General features: G+C 33.3%; 1 protein-coding gene and 1 pseudogene across 3 annotated transcripts in view; both read left to right on the plus strand.

Annotated features, from left to right (window-relative positions):
* Nucleotides 1-27,034, plus strand: part of Cnot6l (CCR4-NOT transcription complex subunit 6 like) — a 101,414-nt gene extending 74,380 nt beyond the window's left edge. For all 3 annotated transcript variants that reach the window (XM_026403136.2, XM_026403135.2, XM_026403137.2), the window contains 6 exons: nucleotides 1,127-1,284; nucleotides 4,162-4,316; nucleotides 10,988-11,139; nucleotides 13,697-13,924; nucleotides 16,269-16,471; nucleotides 19,820-27,034. In XM_026403136.2, coding sequence (XP_026258921.1) covers nucleotides 1,127-1,284; nucleotides 4,162-4,316; nucleotides 10,988-11,139; nucleotides 13,697-13,924; nucleotides 16,269-16,471; nucleotides 19,820-20,032 — 1,109 coding nt within the window. In that variant the 3' untranslated portion in view covers nucleotides 20,033-27,034. The remainder of the gene's footprint in view (nucleotides 1-1,126; nucleotides 1,285-4,161; nucleotides 4,317-10,987; nucleotides 11,140-13,696; nucleotides 13,925-16,268; nucleotides 16,472-19,819) is intronic.
* On the plus strand, nucleotides 6,102-7,594 carry LOC113192896 (large ribosomal subunit protein eL31 pseudogene; annotated as a pseudogene).
* Nucleotides 27,035-27,292: the final 258 nt, after the last annotated feature.

Raw genomic sequence — 27,292 nt, forward strand, 5'->3', positions numbered from 1 at the left:
CCACCGTATCTGCTCATTATAAAAACCTGGTATGACTTTTAAAAATATAAATACTAGGAACCTAATATTCTGACTTAGTCTGGAGTCACACTCTAGATATCAGCATTTCCCCCCTCTTTTAAACTCTACAAAATAATTCTAATGGGCATCTAGGATAGAAAATTATAAAACTTAGGACTGCTAAAACTTTAACATATGTGTGCTTATGGATCTCTTGGATTGTTCAGCAGGTTATTTGTGGGGTCAGAGATTTTGCATTTCTGAGGGTACTAGGTAATCACTGATACTGCTGGACCTTAGAGAACAATTTAAGTAACAAGGATATAAACCATCTTCTACAGGCTGTTAGTTTCTTTACAGTCCTTTTCTTTGTTTAATTTTTTGTACCAGGGATTGAACGCAGGGGCACTTAACCACTGAGCCACCTCTCTGGCCATTTTTATATTTTGTTTAGAGATAGGATCTTACTAAGTTGCTTAAGGTCTCACTAAGTTGTGGAGTCTAGCTTTGAACTCACTATCCTCCTGCTTCAGCCTCCTGAACTCTGTCTGGGATTATAGGTATGTACCATATGTCTGGCTGCTTATAGTCTTTATTTATAGTTCAAGGACATTTTCAAAAATGAGAATTTTATTTCAGAAATGAACATTGGGTAAAAAGGTTACTCTGATTACTAAACTTTATTGGTCCACACTTTTCTGGTTCAGAGAACATTAAAAAGTCCAGGAAAAAGAATGGATATTTTTGTAATATGAAGTAATGAAATTAGAGACTGTTAATTAGAATGAAACCAAAATTTAACTTTGTTCTCCAAAAAATTTCTAAGTAAATTACATGCAAAAAATTAATAGTGACTTAAAATTTGATATTTTAATTTAAAGTTTCTCAATCTCAATTGTTAACATCAATGATCTAATTCTAGATGAATAAACGAACTATGGTGTGATGGATTCCAATGAAGTTTTAGGAGATATAGTTTAACAAAATCTTACTCCTCCCCTGGGCATTTTACAATGATGATATTTGGGGTATGTGTATGTAATTATTCAGGTGTGTATGTGATATTGCTTTAGAAGAAGTTGCCTAATCATCTCCCTTTTGTCTGTTTTTTTCTCCCACTTCTTAGCATCATTCACAGTTATGTGTTACAATGTGTTATGTGATAAATACGCTACCCGGCAGCTATATGGCTATTGCCCTTCCTGGGCATTAAACTGGGAATACAGGAAAAAGGGAATTATGGAAGAAATTGTTAACTGTGACGCAGATATCATTAGTCTTCAGGTAACACTAGAAATTAAGTTGTCTTTAACTTAAAGGTGAACTTAAAAACAAAAGAAGATTCTCTTCTGGGATTCTGTGTTCAAAGCAAAACTCTAAAGGAATTATTTTATTTCCTTGTCTTTAAAAAACCAAAAGGTTAATTTTAATAAGCATTTAAGAGATCTCCACAGGGAAACTATTTTGTTCAGTACAGCTATGCACTTGTATTCATTTACTATTTTCTGAAGTCTTACCCATTATCCATTTTAACAATTCACCTTATGAAGAAATCATTGGTATTGCTGAAAGAAAAATGTACAGAAGATTATCAGTTTTTCAGAACTATAAATTTAATGTATAATAGAGTCTAGAAAAAAAATGCTTGCCCACAGTTTTTCTTTAAAGATAACCATTTAAAGATATTATACTATAAATCCTACTTTTTACCTTACTTTATAAACCACCACTGAAATTGATATTCTTCCCCCCACCCCTTAATTCATGCAGTTTTATTTTAGGAAATGTATAATGTCTGCTGGACTTTTTGAAACACTGAACATAATTTTAAAAATTCTTCTTGCTTCCTCTTAAGGCCTTAGGTCTCCAAGGGAGTAAAATACTGATGAAAGGACTGACTCATAAAAGGCCCAGTAGTTGAAGTTGCATACCCTTGAATTGGAGAGGGAGACCTTAAGAGTCTTCTATTCAATAACACTTCATTATTAATGAATTTAAATGAAGAAGAAATGTTGTTTTTTAAAAAAATTTTTAGTTGTAGTTGGACATAATACCTTTATTTTATTTATTTTTATGTGGTGCTGAGGATCGAACCCAGCGTCTTACATGTGCTAGGCGAGCGCTCTACCGCTGAGCCACAACCCCAGCCCCAAGAAATGTGTTTTTAATGAAATATGAAATATGTTTTTAATGAAATATGTTCTGTGTTCTTCTTCTCAACACTTAGCTAATGATTAGCCAAAAACATTTGAGTAGATTTCGTTTATTTTTTTTTCTTAGTTCCAAAGCACTTTAAGTGCTTGAAAATGTATTTAATATTTTTTATTGATAATAATTGTGTATTTTAATGGGATATAGTGGGATATTTTGATACATGTATTTTTTTAATGGGCCTTTATTTTGTTCATTTATTTATATGCGGTGCTGAGAATTGAACCATTGCCTCACACATGCTAGGCAAGCGCTCTACCACTGAGCCACAATCCCAGCTCCTGATACATGTATTTCTACTGTGGAATAATCAAATCAGGCAAAGTAACTTGTCTGTTACCTCAAATACCATTTCTTAAAGGTGTTTCAAAAAAATACATTCTGTTTTGGAATATCCTAATAAGAAAAATGATTACTTATAAATAAATATATGCATGTGTGTGTGTGTGTGTATATATATATATATATATATATTTTTTTTTTTTTTTTTTTTCTGTGTGTGTTGGGCAGAGGGTAAATTAGGGATTGAACCCAGGACCTGTGCATGCTAGGCAAGCACTCAAGTACTGAGCTGTCCCCTTTTAAATTTTATTTGGAACAGGGTGTTGTTGAGTTGCCTAGGCTGATCTTGAATTTGTGATCCTCATGTTTGAATCTCCTGAGTAGCTGGGATTACAGGCCTGTACCACCATGCCCTGGTACTTTTACATATTTTTTTTGTAATAGAGTATGTTAATGATTTTTTAATGTTGCTTGAGAAATAAAGTTTAAAAATCTATAAAAATTAAATTTCCTTATGAACACTGAGAGGGACATAGAATTGGGGGGCAGGAGGAAACAAATAAAATTAGGCTATTTTAGTTATTGAACTGTTTACCTTTTGGTTTAGTATTTATAGTAATAACAGCCTCACATCCTTCTAAATAATGTATAGTTTGAAGAATGATTCATCATAATTTAAGATGACTTTTTTCTGTTATAGAAATAATAACTGTCTGATAGTGTTCATTCTAGAAAAGTTGAAAATTTTGAAAAAATATAAAACATGTTGCAAGAAGATCCTGTTCCCATATCCCCAAAGATAGTGGCTATGCTAAAACTTCTATTTTTCTTCTACACATTCCCTTACCAACTTACATTTACCTGTATATTTTCAAAATAAAGTTGGTTATTGGCATATTTTGTTTCTTGATAATTGTATTTAATGCATTTTCCATGTTAACTAACATTCTTCAAAACCAGTTAATTATACAAACATATATTAATTGCTTTAATTTTTTTCCTTCTGTTGGGCATTTACTAGTTTGTAAGTTTTTGCTGTTATAAAATCATGCTGTTATGAGCACCTTCAAACATAAATTCTCTTCATATTTGATTACTTGGAAAGATTTGTTAAAAATATGATGAAAGAGTGATCGAAATTATTTTAGAGACCATTGATTGGATAACTGATATTCAGGTACCTAAACATTTATAAAAAGTAAATTTTTTTTCTTGATTTTATGTTTCTCAATCTTGGGTATCATTCTTTCCCACCATAGTTCATTATTTATTTTTAAAATAAATAATTTAAAAAATTACCTCTCTGTATAAAATGTTCTATTACCTACCACCTTAATCTATATCATATGTCCAGCTTACTCGGTCTTGAGAAAGTGAATTATATTTGAATAAACTCTTAATTGGAAGTCTAGAGACTTGGGATGTATCCTACTCCTGTTACTAACTAGCTGTGTGAACATAAGAAAATCATGCCACCTTTCTGATTCTTTCATGTTTTACCCTTGCTAAATGACAGCTTGGCAGCTGTTAACAATAAGGTAAGATAGATAATATTCATTATGTGAACTGTTTGAACTTAATTATACCTTACTCATAATGTTGAATATTCCTATGTCCCAATCAGTGTTTCCCGGTGTCATTTAGATAACAAGTTTTCTTTCATCTCAGGAAGTGGAAACAGAGCAATACTTCACTCTCTTTCTGCCAGCATTGAAGGAGCGTGGATATGATGGATTTTTTTCTCCAAAGTCACGTGCCAAAATCATGTCTGAGCAGGAGAGAAAGCATGTGGACGGTTGTGCAATATTCTTCAAAACAGAAAAGTAAGTTAAGGAAACAGCAAAACAGTGTAAATTTATTTAATTGTTACACATTTAAAATCGACTTTGGTTTGACCCTAAAAAACAAAGCTAAAAACAAATGTTACAGAAGTTAAAAACTGTTGGTAGTGTTTTTTTTTTTTTTTTAAAGACTGTATATTGGAAACAGGGATGTATATTGTATTATTCTTTATGCTTTTATTGTCAAATTACATGAAAAATTTTAGAAGTAGACTTGAATATGGTTTCATAATTTTTTGAAGATATATTTTTATAAAGTAAAAGTTTTTGTGATAAGTGAAAATTGTTGCCTTTTAAGATTACCAATAAGTCATCTGGGTTTTTTTTCTTTTCTGATAGTCGGCTTTTTCAGAATCATTGATTTTTTTTTTTCAACCTTTTCCTCATTTGAATTATCATTGTTTATTTACTCATTTATTCACTAAATGTTTGCTGAGCATTTGTTTGTGCCAGGTCCCATACTAGGCATGATAGACAAAAAAAGATAGACAAGTCATAGTTTCTGATTTCACTGAAAGCTCAAATCTAGTAAGAAGAGATAGGCACAGTGGACAATTATAATATGCACAAGAGAGATAAGAATAGATCAGTAAGGCTGGACAGAGGAGAGGCTCTGAGCTTATAGAAGTGGGGAGTTAAAAAGAATAAATTGAGACAGGGCAGTGGAAATTGCATGAAGTCTGATAAATGTTGAATCTGATGGTTGATTGGGAGTTGATACATTAGATGGGGAATTATCTACTTATAGAATAAACATATATATGCTTGTGATTATTTCCATTATTTCCCTTTTGGTCCCTATTATAACAAAGCCAGTCAATACTTTTGTTGACATAATATCTTACCAGTATGACATACTATTTTAGGTAAATAAATTCAGTGAATTTGAAAAATATTTGGTACACTTTTTATTCATTTTTTCCCCTTTTCATTTATATATACATAATTTCCTGTCTTTTCCATGAATTTTTAGTGGAGATAATCTCATTTTGGTTTATATTTAGTACTGGGCCCTATGTCTGAGGTTAGAGTATACTGAATTCCAGATTTTTTATGAATTTTAGTAAGAGTTACTGTTTTTTCCATAGTGTTTATGATAGGCCAGGTCTTTTCTAATTATCTATATGGATTGTCTTATTTAATTTTTAAAGCGAGCACTCCTCCAAGGTAGGCAAAGAACTATTTCCTGTTTTTTTTAATATTTATTTTTTAGTTGGACACAATATTTTATTTATTTATTTTTATGTGGTACTGAGGATCAGTGGAACCCAGGGCCTCGCCCATGCTAGGTGGGTGCTCTACCACTGAACCACAACCCCAGCCCCCTGTGTTTTTTTTTTTTTGTTTGTTTTAATAGATGAGGATACCAGGGCATGCCCTGGTTTAGTAACTTGTCCATGGTTACACTGCAGTCTAACTTTATAGTCCATGCTTTTAACCACTATACTAAAGAATTCTTTTGACATTTTGTTTGCGCATCTGTTATTATCCATCTCTTTCAAGATTACCTCATTTGTGAAAATTGCTTTAAATTTGACATTTGTTACATTTTTCATAGTATTTTATACTATGTTTAGTTTAAGAGTACATAGATGTGATCCAGAAAAGGAGGGTATGAGGCAACTCATGGGCAATTATACTGTCTTCTTAACTATGTTAACATCGTTCCTTTTTATAGGTAAGGAATATTACTTTTTTTTTTTTTGTACTGGGAATTGAACCCAGGGTTTCTTAAACAATGAGCCACATCTCCAGCCCGTTAGTCACATGATAGCCAATCAAATTACTTTTAAACCACAAGTTGGTAAGAAATTGAGTTATTTCTTTGTCTGAAGGCTTGTTTTGGACATTCTTCCTGCATATGAATACACAACTGAGTAATCTTTTTCATGGGAGAAGGTTTTTGTGTCCTTTATTATTCCCATGTGAGTTTTGTTTAAATTTTTCTAAAAGGCAGAAGAATTCTTAGGGAAAAAAGTGTCAGTAATGATGCTTATAGTACCAGTCATAGAGTACAAATAATAAATGAATTTAAATACTAAAAGAAAAGTTTAAGATTTTTCATATTACTAATGCTTGGTGAATTTAGATTAGTGATTAGAAAAAAAACTATAAATCAATATATATATTTAAAAAGAAGCATCTAATAGAAGCAATGAAAGAAGACCTATGTATTTCAAAATGATTTCTTCATAAAATAAACAGAAAAAAGGTAAATGGTGCAAGATATAGCTATCACCATTAATACTGGAAATCATTCTTCTGAAATGCAGAGTAGCTAAAAATTCTTAAGGTTCAAATAGCATATTCAATTCTTATTTAACTTTCAGTAGAAAAAGGGAACTGTCTTTGATTCCTTAGTTCTCAACTACCTGAGAACAGATGCTGAAGCTAGTGAAAAGATTTGAGAGACACTTTGCTTTAGTGTTTTTCAGTGTCAAAGAAGAGAGTGTTAATTATAATCACGTGTTTAGGAAAGCTAGTTTTATTTTTCTGAACTTCTTGAAACCAAAGACAATAAAAAGAAGATACTTCAAGAAGACTAGGAGCTTTTAGAAGTATGGCAATACTGTCGTAAATTATACCAACAAAGAAAGTTGGAAACATCTAATAAAACAAATAACTATATTCAGGATTCATTTTAAAAGAATTGTTTTCTAAATGAAGAAAAGCATATTTTTAAAAACAGTTTTAAGAAACTATAGTCACTGCCAAGAAAATTAAGAAAAACCAAAGACTTGGTAGAAGTGCTAAGGAAAACACTCAACAAGGAGGGTATTTTAAGTTTCAGTATGCTGTATAAATAACAAAGGATAGACCCACTGTGATTGTGTAAATACTAATTGAATAAGGAAAAATAGCTGCTCTTCCTTTCCCACCTGGGCCCAGCAGAGTGGAACCTGCAAAGAAAAATGGTGGCAAGAAGAATAACGGCCCTTCTGCCGCTTGAGGTTTTGATTCAGGAATATAACATCAGCATTCATAAGCACATCCATGGAGTGGGCTTCAAGCAGCATGCTACTTGGACACTCAGATCAGGAAGTTTGCCGTGAAGGAGATGGGAGTTTAAAATGGGAGTTTAAACTTCCTGATAACAGGCTCAATAAAGTCTGAGCCAAAGGAATAGATCATATCCATGTGTGGTTGTCCAGAAAACATAATGAGAATAAAGATTCACCAAACACACTCTGTGCTTTGGTAACCCATGTCCCTGTCACCATTTAAAAAAATTTCAGTCAGTTAATATGTATGAGAACTAGCTGTCTATTGTCAAAGATACAAAGCTACTCCCCTTTTAAAAAAGAAAAAAAGATGAAAAAAAAAAGAAAAACCAGAGCTATACAGTTTCTATTTTGCTTTCATGATCTTATTGAAGGAACATTATCTTCAAAGTAGGATTAAGACCAGTGAAGAGGAGAATGGAAAATCAAAAAGGTAAGATTGGTAAACCGAGAGTCATTAAACTATTTTAACTAGTTAGGTTTCTAAATGAAAATAATTATATCCATGATGTTAAAGGTCCTGTAAAAGTGTGTCTAGAAAACTGGCATGGGTGATCTGTTATGAATATTGGAATGTAGGAAAAGTTCTGAGATTTTAGAGATAGATAAACCATCTTATTTTGCAAAAAGATTTGCCTAGCCTCAATTTTCTTCATCTTTGTAATGGTAATAGTAATTTATCATATTACAATTTGGGTTTCCAGAAAGAAGACTCTGAGATAATTTGTCATTCTGGAGTATATTAGGAATCAACATTTGTGGAAAAGAAAGGGAGGAAGCAGAATTTCACATCTAGAGAAGTGGAAATGATCCCCCAGGAGCTTTGAAGCTAATATGCCCTATGAGAATTAAACCATGGACATGGGCTAAAATTGCAAGACCTTTATTTTTGCTTTTTTTTTGGGGGGGGGAGGTGGGTGGGTACCAGGGATTGAACTCAGGCACTCGACCACTTTGCCATATCCCCAGCCCTATTTAATATTTTATTTATAGACAGGGTCTCAATGAGTTGCTTAGTGCTTCGCTTTTGCTGAGGCTGCCTTTGAACTTGCAATTCTCCAGCCTCAGCCTTCTGAGCCAGCTGCTGAGATTATAGGTGATGCACCACCATGCCTGCCTTTATTTTTGCTTTTGATTTTTCCATTGGATGTTTGTGCTGAGTACATGATTTTGAGGGCACACAACAGACAAATTCCCTGAAGGGTAGATGAAGAATCTGAGCAGTATATCTCCATGTGAAAATTTTAGGACTAACTAACATCATAAAGATCATAAAGTACTTAACACAGATTTTGATAGAGTAGACCCTCAATAATGGGTAGCTTTTATTTATTGTTATTTTTTTCTGTTGAGAATTTTAATTATTTGAGGAAAAATAGAATGCATGTACATCACATTTAAAAATGCCCAAAAGCTGGTGAGTATATTTAATCTGTTAGAAAAAAGAATGAAGTTTCAATGTGCTCTTGATATAATCTGAATGTGGGTAATCTATAATCAGTGGATACTCATGAAATGATACATAATAGAGATAGTTTGCTGCTCTTACATTATTAACAGAAGAAAAGGAGGGATTGAAAAATCACCTGGGAATACAGAAGAATATGTGCAAAGCTTACATCATTGGCTCATATCAAAAGTAACTTAAATGTTCAACATAGAGTAGGTAAATAATCTATAATGAATCTGTTTATTTAGTTTAAGAGAAGGGTCTTGCTATGTTGCCTAGACTGGCCTTGAAATCCTAGACCCAAATCAGCCTCCTATGTAGCTGGGACAGATATAAGACTGTGATTATCATCTATACCCTTTAATTTCAAGTTTTTCTAGTCCTCAAAACAGGTTGATTGTGTTCAGTGATTGATTTACTCTAACATAATATTGCTTTAGTGTGTTTGGAATCACACTATAAATTGTTTAAAAATGAATCACTCTGATTTGGAGAATGGTTAATTCTGTCTATCAAATGGTTGTTTTTATGTTTTTGTTTTTTTTTTAAACTGGGGATTGAATCCAGGGACACTTTGCCACTGAACCACAGTGCCAGGCCTTTTTTAGATTTTATCTAGAGACATTGTCTTGCTGAGTTGCTCAGGGGCTTACCAAGTTGCTGAGGCTAGATTTGAATTTGTGATCCTCCTGCCTCAGCCTCCTGAGCCACTGGGATTACAGGTGTGCCCCTCCATACCCTGCTCGAATGTTTTTTGAATCTGCTCACTGTTCTTCATTTCTCTTGCCTTGGTCTGAGGCATCATATTTCATCCAAATAAACTCAAAACTTTTGCAGCTGGTTTCCTAATTCCTAATTTCCATTTTGGTTCCTATAATCTATTCTCCACAAAGCAGCATTGTGATCTGAAAATGTCTTTGCTTGGAATTTTTAGTTGTTTCTGTTCTTCTCATCTTCAACATCATTTCTTACCTTTTTATTCTTTTCTAACCCATTAAATTACAAAGCTGTATGCTATCTCAGAACCTTTTACCCCTTCCTTCTATTCAGAATGCTCTTAATTCCATTCTTCACCTTGATAACTCTTCATTCTTCATATTTGAGCGTATAGATCACTTCTTTAGAAGGGTGAAAAATGTATTCCCTTTAACAATTCAGTTCAACTCAGGGTTAGAAAAGGCACATGACTGGATCCTTTACACTTCTAAGCACATTTGAAGCTCAGTATTGGAGCAGGAAGGGGGAATATTGGGGGAATATTGTTTCCTCTAATACAGCATCCTGTGGCATAGTAAGTTTTAGTCCCTATTTTTGAAGGGGTATGTGTGTGGCTCTGTTTTCAAGCTAAGAAGAAGAAGGTAGGGAGTAAGCTTAGTTAGGAGAGCAAAGATGTCTTAACACCTAGTGAAAAAGTAGCATGTTTAGTAGTTTGAGACATTTATAAGTATTTCACATCTGTATAAAAAAAAAAGGGGGGGCTAAACAAGGTTAAATGGCTTGACCAAGTTCACTGCTATTAAATATAAGTACAAGACTAATTCTGTCAAATCCTACAATCCATCATACTTAATAACTAAGGAAAGAAAATACTCTAAGTGTAGAAACTATGATTGTAGGGAGAGCCATTTCTTCATATTATGAATGAATCTGTTTCTCTGAACACTTAAACCCAATTACAACTTTTTAGTAAAAGCAGGATTGAAAAATCTGTTATCGTTAACTGAGATAAAGGTTGTGTCCTTGAATTTCTTGGCTAATCTCTTGATGTGATGGAAATAAAACTACAAATAGGTAGATAGATATTATTCTTAACTGACACAGTTAAGATTATGTGTACCTTTTAATACGAGAAAATCTAAATAAAGTTAAGCAAATAAGGAAGAATAATTTTTTCATATAAGAAATAGTCTAGAAATAGGCAGACCAGAACTGGTTCAAGTTCATGGCACCAGCTGGAAAATGCAGAGGTGTAAAAGGGTGAAGGAATATATGCCTTCTTTGCTAGGTGGGGCCTCTAAGAAAATTTCTATAGAAATCAGACTTCTTATGTCTCATTGGTCAGAACTGTATCACATGACGACTTGAAACTAGTAAATGACAAAGATGACGAATGGTATCTGTGTCTTATGCCCCCTTCACTTAGTTTCTTTTTGTGGGATGGTCTAAATAACTAAATCACAAATTTGCATTATGCCTTTTAGATTCACATTGGTGCAGAAGCATACAGTGGAATTTAACCAAGTGGCAATGGCTAATTCAGATGGATCCGAAGCTATGCTGAACAGAGTGATGACGAAAGATAACATTGGTGTTGCTGTGGTATTAGAGGTCCACAAAGAACTATTTGGAGCAGGTGAGTGCAATTTAAAATATTCTTATTAATAAATACCTTTCCAACTCTTCTTAAAGCAGGTGAAGAGATCTTATTGTTACTTATTGCAAAGTTATTTGCTTGTCTTTTGAGGAAAGCTGAGGAAGATGGGCAGGAAAACACCACTTATTTATGAAACATTGTTTCTTGGGATTTTTTTTGAGAGATTCTGTGGTCTCTGTTATTATTATTATTACTATTATTTTTTAACCTATAAGGTAATTTGTGTAAGGTCTTTTAATATACCATTAATTCCAAAAGGTTCCTTGAAATAGAGAATGTTTTGATTAGCCTGAATTTAGAAATTATAATGATTTGGCCCTCTTTTGAGCCATATTTTTAGTTTCTTGGCTTTGAGCCCTTTGTTCTTTAAGGTTAAATACTTGGCACATTTTCTTCCTTCCTTCCTTCCTTCCTTCCTTCCTTCCTTCCTTCCTTCCTTCCTTCCTTCCTTCCTTCCTTCCTTCCTTTCTTTCTCTTTTTTTTTGTTGTATCTCAAGTCATTGTTAGGGTAAGAGCAGATTTTTATCTATGCAGAACTGTTCTTCAGCTTTTAAGCTTATTTATAGATGGTTTCAGAATCAGAAATTCATTATGTTCTTTGTGTTATCTAGACCTCTTTTTACCCTTTTCTATTGCCTGCCTCCAAGTGTTATATTGTTTACTCCTTTGTTTTAAGGAAGAACAAGAAGGAAGTGAGGCTACCTCAGTACTTTTCTTTTTCCCTATACTTTTTGCAGAAGAAAAGATTTTTTCATGTTTGAGTTTGATTTGAATTATTCAGACCCTGAGTATGTGTCGTAACCTCCTTTTCCCATCATCCTTCAGTGTACCCTTCATTGAGAAGGATAAACTGTGAGATTTGACTTTTCTTTCTTTTGAGCCTCTTCTTTGTTATATATTTTTATAAATTTTATCTATTTTTATGTCATTCCCATCACTTTTCTCCTTTGGTACTTTTGTTCCGATATGATAGTAATCAAGTTTATTTTGGAGTTTTACTCCCCTTTTAACTTGGAGAAGAGTAATTCCAGACTATACAGTGGGTACTTTCACTGAAATACCTGAAATATGTGTCTTTTGTATTCCTAGAAGAAGAATTTAATAATATAGAAAGTGCTTACAGCTCCTTTGCCAAAGCAAAGGGCACATTTTTAATATTTTATGTAGTGAACAGTAGAGACAGGATCTCACTGAGTTGCTTAGCGCTTCGCTTTTGCAGAGGCTGGTTTTAAACTCTTGATCCTCCTGCCTCAGCCTCCCAATCGCTGGGATTACAGATGTGTGCCACCACACTTGGCAACTTTTACAATTTTTAATATATTATCCTGTCTACCATTTGAAAAGTAACTATGTTAGTGTTTATTTTGACAGAATTTAAAAATAGGATTTTTATGGGGGAAAAAGAACCTTAGTTGAATTCTCACTTTCCAAATGAACCTGAATACCAAAATGGTAACTAACTGGTCCAAGACCACACAAAATAATTAGTAATAAAGCCTGGTCTGAAACACAATTCTCATTTATCCTGGTGTGTGTTAGTAAATTTGTTTAGGTAGAAAATTGACTTATTTTGTAGAGCTTAATATCATGTGGTCTTTTATTACTGATCAGGAAATGCAAGATCAATTAAAGTCTATGTAACTTAATAACTGAAATCCTGCCTCACTAAGTTATTGTTGTATTTAATCAACAGATAGTTCAACGTGCTTATTTAAACTAAGAACTCAGCAAATGCAAGGCATTATAATCAAATGTTGATTATATCATGATATAATTCCTAACTTGGGTATTTAGATAAATGCAAGGATCAGCAAAGTTTTACTGTAAAGGAATAGATAGTAAATATTGTAGGCTCTATAGGCTACCTAAGTCTTAATCACAGATTCTTCAACTCTCACCCTTCTTTCCTTCCTTTTAAAAATATATAAGCATCCTTAGCTCGCATGGGCTACACAGAAACATATGTGGGGTCATGTTTAGCTTATGGGCTACTTTGTCAACTCGATCTGGAAGAGTAATTTCCATATTAGGATTACCAGAATCTTAGCCCCTTGACTTCTGAGAACCAGATTGAAATAAAAGGGAAAGTATAAATTCCTGGAAAAGAGTAAAGAAATTGCTATGGATTTTTAAAAAAAAAATTTTTTAAAAAGATACTAGTTGGGCTGGGGATGTGGCTCAAGCGGTAGCGCGCTCGCCTGGCATGCATGCGGCCCAGGTTCGATCCTCAGCACCACATACAAAAACAAAAGATGTTATGTCCGCTGAGAACTGGAAAATAAATATTAAAAAAAATTCTCTCTCTCTCTCTCTCTCTCTTTAAAAAAAAAAAAAAAGATACTAGTTGTTGACAGACCTTTATTTTTATGTGGTGCCGGGAATCGAACCCAGTGCCTCACACATGTTAGGCAAGCACTCTACGACTGAGCTACAACCCCAGCCCTGCTATGAATCTTTTTGTGAAAACTTTAAGATACCACTTGTCCTGAGACATAGAGCATAACTTTATCTTTTTTTTAATAATGTTTAAATTTAGGTATGAAGCCTATTCATGCTGCAGACAAACAGCTGCTTATAGTGGCAAATGCCCACATGCATTGGGACCCAGAGTATTCTGATGTGAAACTTATCCAGACCATGATGTTTGTCTCAGAGGTTAAAAACATTTTGGAGAAAGCCTCAAGTAGGCCTGGCAGCCCAACTGCAGATCCTAATTCCATCCCGCTGGTGCTATGTGCAGATCTTAACTCATTGCCAGATTCAGGTATTTATAACATCATTTCCTTCTTGTTTTCAGTTTTGCTTTTACTCTGAGTTGAAAGCCTTGTAACTCCTTGTAACTTATAATTTTTGGAGTTGAAAATTTCTCTTTTAAATTAAGAAGTATATCAGTGAGAATTGCAGGGATAGGGCAGTAAGTAATTGAGGAAAGTTTAATAAAGAAACTATTCCCAAAGGTGTGGTGAGGTTTAAGGGGAAAAAAAAGAATGAATGTTACAGTACTCAATCACAGGGGCTTTTGGTCTGGGAGCTGTCAGCAGAACTTGTAAAAAAAAAATAAAAAAGTAGATAATAGAAGAGAACCACATAATAGGAACAATGACTTTGAACTGAATGATGGCTGCAAAAACCAGTAAGAAGGGACTTTGCTTCTCTCTCTCTCATCTCTTGCCAGTGCTGCCCATTGACTAAATCCAAATAAAAGCTAGAGTGGGAGAAGGGTTTTGCAGTTAATGCAATAAAGATAGCTTCCTAAGGAGTATAATAGAGAACGGTGATCTAAATGGGTAACCAGAAAATATTCATTGGTTAATAGTTGGAAGATTTTCAGTGAATAACTGATACTAGGTATAGAAGAATGATCAAAACACCTAGAATATCATATTATTTCTTGACCTCCATTAACTATTTATATCTTGACTTCTGTCGTTTTGGATCTCTGCAAAACTCAGTTTTCTGTTTCATGAAATTAATTAATTAATTAAGTAAGTAAGTAAGTTTATTTTGGTACTGGGAATTGAACTCATGGGCACTTTAGCATTGAGCTACATCCCTAGACCGTTTTTAATTTTTAGTTGTACACACAGTATCTTTTTATTTATTTTTATGTGGTACTGAGGATCGAATCCAGTGCCTCACACATATTAGGCAAGTGCCTTACCACTGAGCTACAGCCCCAGCCCCCTTTTTATTTTTTTATTTTGAGGCGCAAACTTGCCAAGTTGCTGAGGTTGACCTTAAACTTGTGCTCCTCCTACCTCAGCTCTTGAGTTACCGAGATTACAGGCACACACCATGATTCCAGGCTTCAGTTTTCTATTTTAGATGCTAAATGTCAAACATAAAACATTAAAGTATTACTTTTTTATTATTACCAAAGCATATTTTAAATTTTGTATGTTATCATTATTATTAGGCTATTAAAAAGCAGCCAACAATAAACATAAAACAACCCAAATGCCTATAATTGGAATGTTTAAAAAAAGTCACTAAACATCTTTCTCTTTTAGAAAATAAATACTAAAATCTTTATTTACACATGTTTTATGACCAATAGGCCAGTTGGCACCTTAACCATACTCTCCTTTTTTTAATCCTCTGAGTTGAATTGCTCTGATATATAAGTTTTTCTCCTATTTAATTTGATTTCATTAAGCCAGTTACTGTCATTTGTCAGCCAAGCATAGTGAGCTGACTGGAGACTTTCAGGTTGGAATCCTACTTCTGCCACTAACCAACAGTGTGGTCTGTGATCAAGTTTCTCAAATTTAAATAAGAAAATAATCATTTTACATATACCATATAGAGTTGTTGTTTGTGAGGTTTAAGTTTGTAAAGCACTTAAGATAGGCATATAATAAATAGTAGGTAAATTGTAATTTTTTGATACTGATATTACACTAATTACTTCTTCATTGTATCTTGCTGTCATCCTGATCACAAATAGGAAGAGAGGACTCTAATATTAGTGTCTATTAATTATCATCATAAGAGTTGTGATAATTTTTTCATGTTTCCTAATGTACTAGAAACTGTACTTTCTGAATTCTCTTCATCTTTGTAGATACACCTAATAATTTGGTCAAATAATATGTCTGTGGCATATAAATAATCTTTGTAGCGTCAGGTTGAGAAACTTATGCTAGCTCAAAATAATGATGTTGTCTAGCTGACACTAAACATTGAATGTTGAAGATGTAAAATGTTTTTGTTAAATTATTTTTTATTACATATGCTATATTTTATGTTTCCAAAGTTGTTGATTGTGTAGAATAGGAAAATATTCAAGAGATAGATAGGTTTAGAATAATATTCCCAAAACACTTAAGGTCAAGATCATTCTGGTAAATGTTGCTTAGATCCTTGAAATCATTTAAAGCTGAAGGAACTATTAAGAAATGCTGTTCTAGGTAATCTGGATACTTTGTTCTGAAATAAGCAAATATCCTTAAAAATTTTTTAATAATAAAGAAGATGGTTTTATATGACTCAAAACCATTAAAACGACTCTGAACCTGGTATAGCTACCTGGCTACAGGTCTTAACTGTTAAAGACTTGTGTAAGGACTAAATACTAACTGGTACTGTTCCTTTCTTTACTCTGCTAGGTGTTGTGGAATATTTAAGCAATGGAGGAGTAGCTGACAACCATAAAGATTTCAAGGAACTAAGGTACAATGAGTGTCTTATGAACTTCAGCTGCAATGGAAAAAATGGAAGCTCAGAAGGGAGAATTACACATGGCTTCCAACTTAAGAGCGCCTATGAAAATAACTTGATGCCTTACACCAATTACACCTTTGATTTCAAAGTGAGTAGCAGCCTATGTGCTGGTGTTGAAAGTATTTCAAATGTAAACTTGTGACAAGAAAAGTATAATTTCTGTACTTAAAATTGATTTATAATCTTCACTTTTTTAGATTCTCAAAATGTCAAGTCTAAGTGTACATCTAAATATAAGGAATTTTGATAGGTTTGTGGTGGTTATTGTCTTAACAAATTTGTTTTTTAATCTTTATTTTTTCAAATTTCAAATAATACTGATGATAACAAACACTTCTAAAATGTTTACAATGTTCCAGACATGTTTAACATACTGGACTATAAACTTATATTTTTTAATATTTATTTTTTAGTTGCAATTGGACACAATATCTTTATTTATTTATTTTTATGTGATGCTGAGGATCAAACCTGGGGCCTCGCACGTGCTAGGCGAGTGCTCTACTGCTGAGCCACAATCCCAGCCCCTAAACTTATTAAACACCATATAAATTCATTCAAAATAACAAACTTTCTTAGTACTTTTCATTTACATTTATCTTTAAAATTTCTAGGTTTCTTTTAAAGAAGGGGTTATAGGTTACGCATAACATCTTATATCCATTTAGTCATACCAATATATTCTCATACATTGGAACACTCCATCTTTAAAAAGGAAAAAGACAGGTTTTGCAAAATAAGAAAAAGAAATTAAAGGACTATTGTACAGGGCCAGCTGTTCTTTAAAGAGATTGATCATGGTGGCTTTCTATAGTTAATCCCTTTTTTATTGCCTATTTTCTAATCACTTTGTCTCCCTTTAGCTCTTATTTTGTTCCTATTTTATTTTCTGGCATTTCAGGCGTCTATACTAATATACTTTCCTGAAAAAATAAATATTTTAGAAAGTGGTTTGGTATAAGCAGCCATGAGAGGATTAATACAATACCAAAGGAAATTTGTGGGCTTTTTCACAACTCCAGTAGCCTTTTTTTCATTTTTAGTGTTTGCTCCTGAAAACAAATTATTTATCAGCTTTTGTAATCAGGAAGTTGGGGGAAAAGCTGCTTAGAAGTTGAGTCTAATTTGGTATTTTTGCTATTAGATAATTCTATCCAGTGATAGTTCATTTTGTTTTAATCACTCATATGCAATGATGTGCTGGTAAATATTTCTTGGAAAAAGAAGTCCTGATCTGTAGAGTTTGCTGATTTCTGTGGTTTAAATGCTTCTGCTAAAGCATATTCCAAACTCCCAGAATGCTACCTTTGAATGCAGTGTTGTGAAGGTGTACTAAAAAAGTTGGTACTAGCTGGCTTCAGGCACACCAGTGTAAGCTTAAAGAAACACCTCTATATTTAATGATAGTTTACTATAGGTTAAATCCTATCCTTTTAACTATAATGATAAATCTGCTAGTATAACCCAGAAATCCTGTAATAAAATTTCTCCAAAAGAAGTGTTCAATAATTCTACAACTGTTAATGTTTTGGTATGAATATAAGTAAAAGAAAACAGATATTATTTCTTCCTTTTTTTTTTAAAGTTACTTTTTTCTTGTTCAAAAACAAAAATCAGAGAAACAAAATTTGGCTATCAATCTAAGCTGTCTTCCTCAATCATCTGAATTGGTCTAAAATTCTTTGTTAAAATTTCTTCAGAATCTATTATGGATGTTAATAATCAAATCAACATTCAAACTGGCTAAATGAGTACAGTTAAAGTACCAGAAATGCTTGGCTTGGAGAGTAATGAAATAGAAGAACAGAGTTAGAAATGAGTGGAAAAGAGGCATATATATGGGTAGATAAGTAGACTGGCTGAATAGATAGATGGGATGAGAGTGTAGAATGGGATAGAAGGAAGGATGCTTAGAGAATGAAATAAGGGCATTTCTGACTAGAAAGAATGAACAATAAACATTGCAGATTTTTATGAAGGATTTTATGTCATTCTATCCCAATATTGAAGAAAGTCAATAAAAAAGATTAACACCAAATATAAAGTATCCTGTGATCAACTTTAAATACAGATCCTACAATAGTGTCCTGCCATTGCCTCACTGAGATGTTATTTAATTTTGTTTATTTGGCTGAGCATTTGTTTACTTTTTATTACTCAATAAGTATTTAGAATCCAGTCCCTTTAACTAGAAATGGTTTGTAGTGAATTGAAATATAGCTGTTAGGAGAATTACTTCTTTCTTAGCATTATTTACAGACCAAATAAGTTTAATAAACAGTTTAATTCAAACCTACTGCTGTTCCTCACTGGTCCCTCATACCCCCAATCTAAAAGCATTTTTAGTCAGCTTTTTTATCATTGTGACCAGAATACCTGACAAGAGCAACTTAGAGGAGGAAAAGTTTATTTTAGTATTTTATTTTCTTGTTTGAAGCAAAGGGTGGTCTCAAAGGGGAGGTATAGCCACCCTGGCCCTTGTTAACTCTTTTTCTGAAATATGTCTATAAAACCAGACATTAAGCAGAATGAGGGAATAATACCTTGTCATCATATAATTTCTAGACTATTTGGACTTGAAGCATTAATGACAGAAGTCCTCCTAGGTTCCTTAACTTATGGTAAAGTAAGGTTAGATAAGGTCTTTTCTCTCAAAAGAATTATTTTGCTCTTGGTTATATAAAAATTGGCAAATTAAAGTCATGGTTTCTAGAATGTCTTAGTAGATACCATTATTATGTATAGTATTTGTAAATAGGTACTTTCAACTGTAGAAATATTTTTTTTTCCTATTTGGGTTTATGTTCTCTTGGTTTAGACAGGAACCATATAGGAAAAATGTGAATTTGTTATCTTGTATTCACAACCTGGGACAATCAAGCACACTACTCTTTGAGATTTACTGATCAGACAAATCATCTAGCTCTGAGAGATACAACTGATATATTTGGGTCCCTGCCAAATATTTTTTATTTAGATATCCTTATATAGTACGGAAATCTAGAAATGATTGTATATCAGGGTTTGTGGAAATTAGAATAATTAGCTGTTTGCTAGCTATATGTTGTTATACATGTTCTTATTTTCCCACTTACTATAACAGTACAGTTTCCACATTTATACTGATAAGTATTAGATTTCACTAAAAAACCAAGCAGGACAATTCTAAAAATACCTAGACATAATTTGGTGTGTATTGTTGTAGCTCCTTAGTTTATCACTTATCCACACATGGGAGTTCACTAGGATGCTCTGTTTCATGTAATACCCATTGAAGATTTGAACCTTATTTGATCCTGCAGTAAAATAGATCTCAGAAAGTAAAGATTATTTGTTTTGCTTTTATAAATTATGAAGTTTTCTTTACATAGAGTTTTTCTATTATCTAAACATTTTTTTTTCTCCCCCCGACTCTCAACCCCCAATCTCTTTCTAGGGCGTGATTGACTACATTTTCTATTCCAAGACTCATATGAACGTGCTTGGTGTCCTGGGGCCTTTAGATCCTCAATGGCTGGTTGAGAACAACATCACTGGGTGTCCACACCCTCACATCCCTTCAGACCACTTCTCACTGTTAACACAACTTGAACTCCACCCTCCACTCCTGCCTCTTGTCAATGGTGTTCACTTGCCTAATCGGAGGTAGTGGAGTACTGCCCCGCAAAGACGGGGATCTGTTGCTATGGACCTGTATAGTTGTAAATCAAAGTATGTAGGAGTGAAGTATGGCCATCCTTAAGCTGCTTCTTCAGGTTCCTTTCATTATGTGTTTGCTATAAGACTTTGTACATTTTTGTGCATATTGATATCATTTGGCACTAGGGCTGGAACCAAAGTATTATTGTCTTTCCAAAATTTTAATTTAACATGTTTTTAAATTGGATTTTCTTCATATTATATTAGGAGTCAGCATTCATAATTGATTAATCACCTATTTGAGGCCAAGCAACAATGTATTTGTTTTGAAAAAACAAATACATTCTTTTGAATGGTTTCAAATGAGCCAGTTGATTTTGTAAAAGGCAATTTTTTTAAACTATAAATATAAGATTTTAAATTGAATGATGGCATGCCTTCCAGGGAAAACTTTTTTGAATTTCTGTTTTCCTTTATATCAGACCAATTTTTGGCTCCCCAAGTCATTTGCACATTAACAAAGCACTTAAATTTGCTTGATCTGTACATAAACTATGATATAACCTCTAGGTGTAATAAGAAAATTGAGAAATTTGAGAAATTAAAAGATGATTGCACAATATGCTTTCAGAATCAAGCATTTAACAGCACATGACAGTTTGTTGGCTAAACACTGGTTGTTTTGTTTTGGTTTGTTTTGAGAAATCACTCTGTTATTTTTGTCCCCAATATTAGTTATAACCTGTTTAAAAGTATTCTAAGCCTGTCTCTCTAGTTTATTTATAGGGCAACAGCAGGTAATTTATACTGCCATATATCTTGAAAATGGAATTTGGTGTGTTTAGGATGCCCACACAATTAGTGTCCAGTATTTTTCATTACCTACTTATCCTTGTTTTCTATCTGGTTATGCTGGAAAAAGAGATAACATCATTTTGCCTTTATAATCAAATATTTACAAAACAAACTGCTGAGAAAAAAGACCCTGATCAAAGTTTCAGATAGGGAAAGCCATACAGATATTTCATGTGTTTCCCAAAGTAGGTTAAATGGTTGTTGGTTTTGATTGAGGTTACTAATAGAAAGGATTTGAGGGGGAGAAAGAACAGATTTTAGGCAGTAGTTGAAAACCTTGGATCATTTTTTTTCCTGACTCTAGCTGCCAAATGGCCATCATATGCTTTTAATCTTTGTTTCCATTGTCTGTCAGGGTTGAATTAAAAAGCTACTGGTTTATTCCCAACTGTTGATGTCTTCAGATATGTTGGAATCCTTTTTTTTTTTTTTTTTTTTTTTAATACCCAGGAGGAGCCAGTTGAAAATCTGTGACTCAAGAGGCAGTGAACGTAATATCTCGTTTTCTGGGGGGAAAAATTGGTTGGCTACTTGATGTTAATTATGGCACAGTAACAGGAAAAGGTTGTGTCTGTGTTTTTAAGTTTTTCTTTATTCTGCTTTTTTGCTGCTATAAGAGTTTTCTGAAATTTATATTTTAAGACTTTTCATGCACTTTACTGTTTCTAGTCTCAAAATGTGATATTTTTAATAAATGAGAAATTTTCCATTATGTGAATGAAATTTTAAAAGAAAATAGCCTATATTTGTGTCTCACTAATATATAAAGTACAAGTCAAATTTAAATTATTTAATTAGTTTTAAATATATACAATTTGTCTCCTTTTTCAAACCTGACATCTTAGGCTGTTTTATTATTAAATGATGCATTTCCTTTGGTCATTTTATACTAATTTCTTCCATAGTAAATTAATCAGGCTATATAAGATAATATATCCCCTGAAGGGTAATTTTAGTGGGACAAGGGTGGTGGGATGATGTAATATCATATATGGGATTGCATCAGAAGGGTTCTGTAAAGCCTAAACTCCCTTTTAAAAGTGCCTAGTGATAGAGGCGTTGTTTGTCATCTGCTATAATTGGAATGTCATTGTAGTTCAGTGAAGTTTGATGTAAATAAAATATTCTTTTAAAAATGTTAAAGTACCAGAATAAACAAAAAGAAACAACTCTTAAGATGACAGATTTTCCTCAATGTACAGGTATCCCTTCTTATATACCTCAAGCATCCAACATCTAGCCATGCAAATTGATTACCTGAAGCATAGTACTGGAAAGTAGAATAGCATGAAAAACTTAATTTTGTGGACATTACCTTTTTTTGTAATCGGCTACTGTATGTTTTATTTTAGATCTTTTTTTTTGGGTGGATTTTCTGCTCTGGAGGTATATGCACTAACAAAATATTTTCCTCCTTTCATTATACGCATGTTAATTAGCAATGTGAGCAATATTTCCTACCATACTTCACTCCCAATATTTTTTGAGATGTTTGTATAAAATGGAATTTAAAGTTCACTTATGATTGTATATGAACCACAGAGGAGCCCATTTATTAATAAAAAACCCTTTTTTAATAGTTAAATGTAGAGGGAAAAATAAAAAATTGGGAAACATTGTAAACAGCTTAAGTTTATTTTGTGTATGATTGAGGCACTCTGTTGCAGGAAGGTGTGTAATTGGGTTCTCTCTGCTTCCAAATGCACTCTTTCAAACCATTCATTATCCTGTGTATTTTTAATGTGGTTTGAGTAAATGTTGGTAGTAGCTCTGTTGAAGTAGGTAATTGTGTTTTGTTTTGGGTGGCACACACACTTGGGGCATGGTGACCCAAATTTCATGTGCACGGTTTCCCTTAAGCCCATTGCCCAGATTTCACACACCCTTCACCCTTTGTTCCCTTTGTAAAAGGAGTGGTATCTGTTTTGAGCTGCCAATTCAGGTGATCAGAAATGCTGCTATCCTCAGCATTGTCTTGTTAAAACGCATGCCATTTGGAACTTTGGCAGTGAGAAGCCAAAAGGAAGAGGTGAATGACATACAGTAGTTTATGTTCAATGAAAGCAAAATATATATGCTCATATACTTTCTAGTTTTCAGAATAAGTTAAGCTTTATACCATTGAGCTGCTGCATATTTTATCTGAAGATAAGAAAAATTTTGGGCATTTTTCGATTGTGATATGTTTCTTTTAAATTGTTAAATATGATTCCTGATATTTATCTGGGAACTGGAGTGTTCTTTAAATTTATTAAAACAGTGTTTGAGGAAGGGAAAACTGCACTGTTTGCCATTATAACAGTCATACAAGTGCATGTCAAGTCACCCACTCACTCAGGCATCAATATCCGCCTCATAGCTTTACACATTTTGATGGGGAATATTGCAGCATCCTCAGGACTGACATCTGGAAAAGGCTCAAATCCACTTACTGCTCCTTGCTTGTTGACTTTGTTTTAAAATATTGTGCCTGGTGTCAACTTTTAAGCAACAGCACTGCCTAAAAGCAAGCAGAGAACAGAATCCCAGCACCATTCTATAGGCAACTTTTTAGAATTCAGATATAGTAAATCTGTTCAAGATTTATGATGTTTTATGTAAAAAAAATTTTGTACAACATAGCTGAATATTTTTGTTTTATTTCTTTGATGTGAGGCGTGTGAACGTTTGTTTGAATATCACATGTTAAAGTCAGGTATGGCACAATGGGTTCTGAGACCAGCTTTTTCCCCCTCCCATTTGCCTTGTTCCAAGCTCTTTCTTTTCAAATTACTTTTCTGATATTCATAGGCAGATATTTAATTTTACTAATAAGCATCCTGTGTGAATGTATTAAAAAAGCCACTGTGTTTTAGTGTTGTAGTTTGCAGAAATATAAAACTCTGTTCCTTATTTGCTCCTATTTTTGTGTCTTAGAGTTATATATTAAATCACAGAAGCAAGTGAGAAGGTTGAAAGATATCTAAGGCTCATATCACTTGATTCTATAGCAGATTACATTAGAATTGAGGGTGTGGCACATTAAAACCGGAACATGGGCAAACATCTATTTAAAAATTCTGTCTCCTAAGTATATATTGTTAAATGGTTGAAAATTTAAGTCTGCATTTCCAAGAATTTCTAAAAATCACTGATGTGATCTTTTCTTTCAATATTAAATAGCAACGAGTACAGAAAGCACATGGAGGTATATGTTCTTTGAAGGAACTGGAGGCATATAATTTGTCATTCCTAATACAAGGCTAGATTTTCTATTGTTAAAAATTGCCTGTGTCCCAATACTTATTTGATTCTTAGCTTTTATATTTCTGAATTTGAGATATTTTAATAGCTTTGCAAAATATGTTGACTGATAGTAGCTTCAGTCACAGAAATCATGATCAGTTTTTGTTACAGAATGATTTTATGGCTAGCAGAAGCTTTATGGCACATTTTCAAATAACTCATGTTTGACATAAATGTGAATTCTCACATTTGTAATATTTTCTCACACCTCCCCTCACCTTTAAAAAAAAGAAAACACCTTTCTAATGTGTTGGAAGATTTGTTTACCCCCCTTTCCTTTTGAATTGTATCATGTTTATAGAACTCTGAATTATAGGTAGCAAATTAACTAAAGAAGTTAGAATTATTTTTCTAAGCCAGGAACTTCAACTAAAGTTTTGAATTTGTAGACAGATGGGAACTTTTATGCTTATGATTGCTTTGGGATTTTAATTTTATAATAGTATCATGATCATCAAATTGAATTTCAGATATAGTTAACTAGTGCATCTTTAACCTGGTGCATTTACCAAAGTTATAATCTGTTCAGTAGGATGCCCAGAGCATCTTTCAGAATTGTCACCAACAGCTAAGGGTAAAAAAGCCCTTATATCTGTACTGCAGGATGTTCTGAACAAGAACCTCTTGAAAGACGGTTGGCAGTTTTGAGGAAGGTATTAAGAAGCATGCATGTTTCTTATTTTTACCAAATCGCTTCTTTATGAAAATTTATCTTAAATCAAAAGGCCTGTAGAAAGAAAGAAAAGCAGGAAAAGCAAGCTTTATTAACCTAGTAAGTAATTTCTTTTGGCATAAGTTTGTTTAGACTTGGATTATTCTTGGAACCAAAGGAAAACAAGTATGTTGAGGTTTTCATTCAATAAACATGACATGGAAGTAATACAGCATTTCTAAGTTAAATAACTTTTAGTGTTAAAACATATGAATTAAGGACATGTCTATTAAATGTTAATTTTTTAATGGCACATTGTACAAACAATAACATTAAACTGAAATTAGAAGTGTCATCAGAAATAAATCACAATATGACAGGGTATGCAAATAAATGCCAAGTGATATGACTCTTTTGGCATGGTACATTTAGCTTTCAGAATCTTTCAGAAGGCATAATTTGCCGCTTATCACTAGTTATTTTGGTTATAGCAGTCTCCCTGAATTTAGATAATTTCACCGTTTGTCAGTTTTAACTTGAAAGCATAAGAATCATGGTAGCCCTCTCAGAAATGGTCCTTGCTTATTTCAGTTTTGTGTTAATTTCAAAGTACCAATACATTTTCTTTAAGCCATCATATTTATATAATCATATTTAATTTGCCTATAGTTATCTGAACTTACAAAATTGGCTCCGTGTTGATGTATCAAACCATGGCTTTGCTTCGTACTGAACAGACATAGTATCTCCTGCTACTTGTGTCAATTTTGATGCAGTAAGTGATGCAGTATCTGGGTTTCTATTTATTTAGAAACTGTACTGTCCTTTCTCTGTGCTCAACTTACTAAAAAATGTATTCCCTTACCTGTGAAATTCCTGAGCGGTGCTCTGCCAGCTTTTGAGGGGAGGGGTTTGGATGGCTGTGTTACTGCACACTGGATCTGGAATCAGTGTTGTGAGTGGCAAATTTCTTAAACACCAGCAGCACTGAGAAGTGCACCATGGGCATTTGTACAGTTGTCCAAAAGCAAACACTGCTTTTACCTAGGAGAAGCTGAGGTCTAGAGTTAAGTAGGAGTACTTGGAATGTTTCAAGAAAGATGAATTTTTCAACTTTGTTTTCTCTGAAGTAGGGTAGTATAGAGGTGGGTGGGGTTTTTTTCTTTGTTATTTTTTTTAAAGCGAATGTGTACCTTTTCTCTTTGGAAGGGCCAGAGTGTTTGGTCCATTCCACCATGAATTAATTTATATCATGTATTTTTCTTAATTTATATCTTCTATTGTGATTTATTTCAGCTATATAATAAGTGCCAACTAATTGTCCATGGGACTATATTACTCTTCTACTCAATTTACCATTGGAGTAGGGAGGGGTTCATTTATTTTCATGACCTAGAACTAAATAATTCATTGTTTTGCATACATTTGAGTCATTCTGTGGCCTCTAGTGTTTTTGTAACTGATTCTAATGATCGGAAAGCAAAGCACATGATTTTAAAACTGAGCAAGGTGTTTGGGTAATATTTTTCCCTGAATACTTGTTAGTTTCTATTAATAATATTCTAAAACAAATTGTTTCAGCTTATGTATTTGCTTTGTCCTAAGAAAAAGCCAAGCACTAAATCAACTTGTTATTGTGTTCCAATAATCAGTTTAAAATCCTAAGGTTTTTTTTTTTTATTAGAGGATTTAATGAAGTGCCATGTAATTGTAGCTTGCTAGTGTTTAATGTTTAATAGACTGGTTCTGTGGTGTTCTAAACATTTTACACTCTGTCATCCCTGGAGAAAGTGGTTCTACTCTTATTGAACACATTCTCTCTGACAAATCACCAGCTGCTTTATTTTTCTATTTATTAAACAGTTGATGAGGTCTGAATCCTGACCTAACTGCTCAGCTGAGATGTTTTTTCATAATAGATGCTGTACAAAATGTGCGTGCAAAAGAACACAGTTGGGTGGTAGTATTTTTTCATTAATGTGAACATTGACTAAACAAAGCAGTCCTGCCTTTTAAATCTTGTGGCAGCTCAGAAGGGAGGTGCTTAAGAATCTTAACTACTATGTCAGATGACAAAATACTTTTTTCCATTTTGGAGATTGGGTACTGCTCACACATGATGTATAGGGCTAAATATATGCTTGTTTCCTTGCACCTGTGTACTTCCCCTTCTCTCCCTCCCTTTCCTTCCCCTGTAGGCAATAAATGGCCATTTTGCAACTGCATACTTTTGTCTTGGTTTTTGATTATTTGTGCAGTGTAAGTTTCTATTTTTAGTTTGGTTCTTTTATAAATTAGGGAGCCAAAGGAATTTAGACAAAATGAAGACAAATTCATGGTACTTTTTTTTCTGGTGAAAATTACATACATACTTTGTTTAGAATAGATTTTGAAGTTATGTGACTTGCTTTGCCATAGGAAATCCAATTAAAGGGACGTGTCATTTGGGTCGAACTTGGAGACGCAGTATGTAATTTG

Source organism: Urocitellus parryii, chromosome 10 (genome assembly GCF_045843805.1).
Source record: "Urocitellus parryii isolate mUroPar1 chromosome 10, mUroPar1.hap1, whole genome shotgun sequence".
NCBI lineage: Eukaryota > Metazoa > Chordata > Mammalia > Rodentia > Sciuridae > Urocitellus > Urocitellus parryii.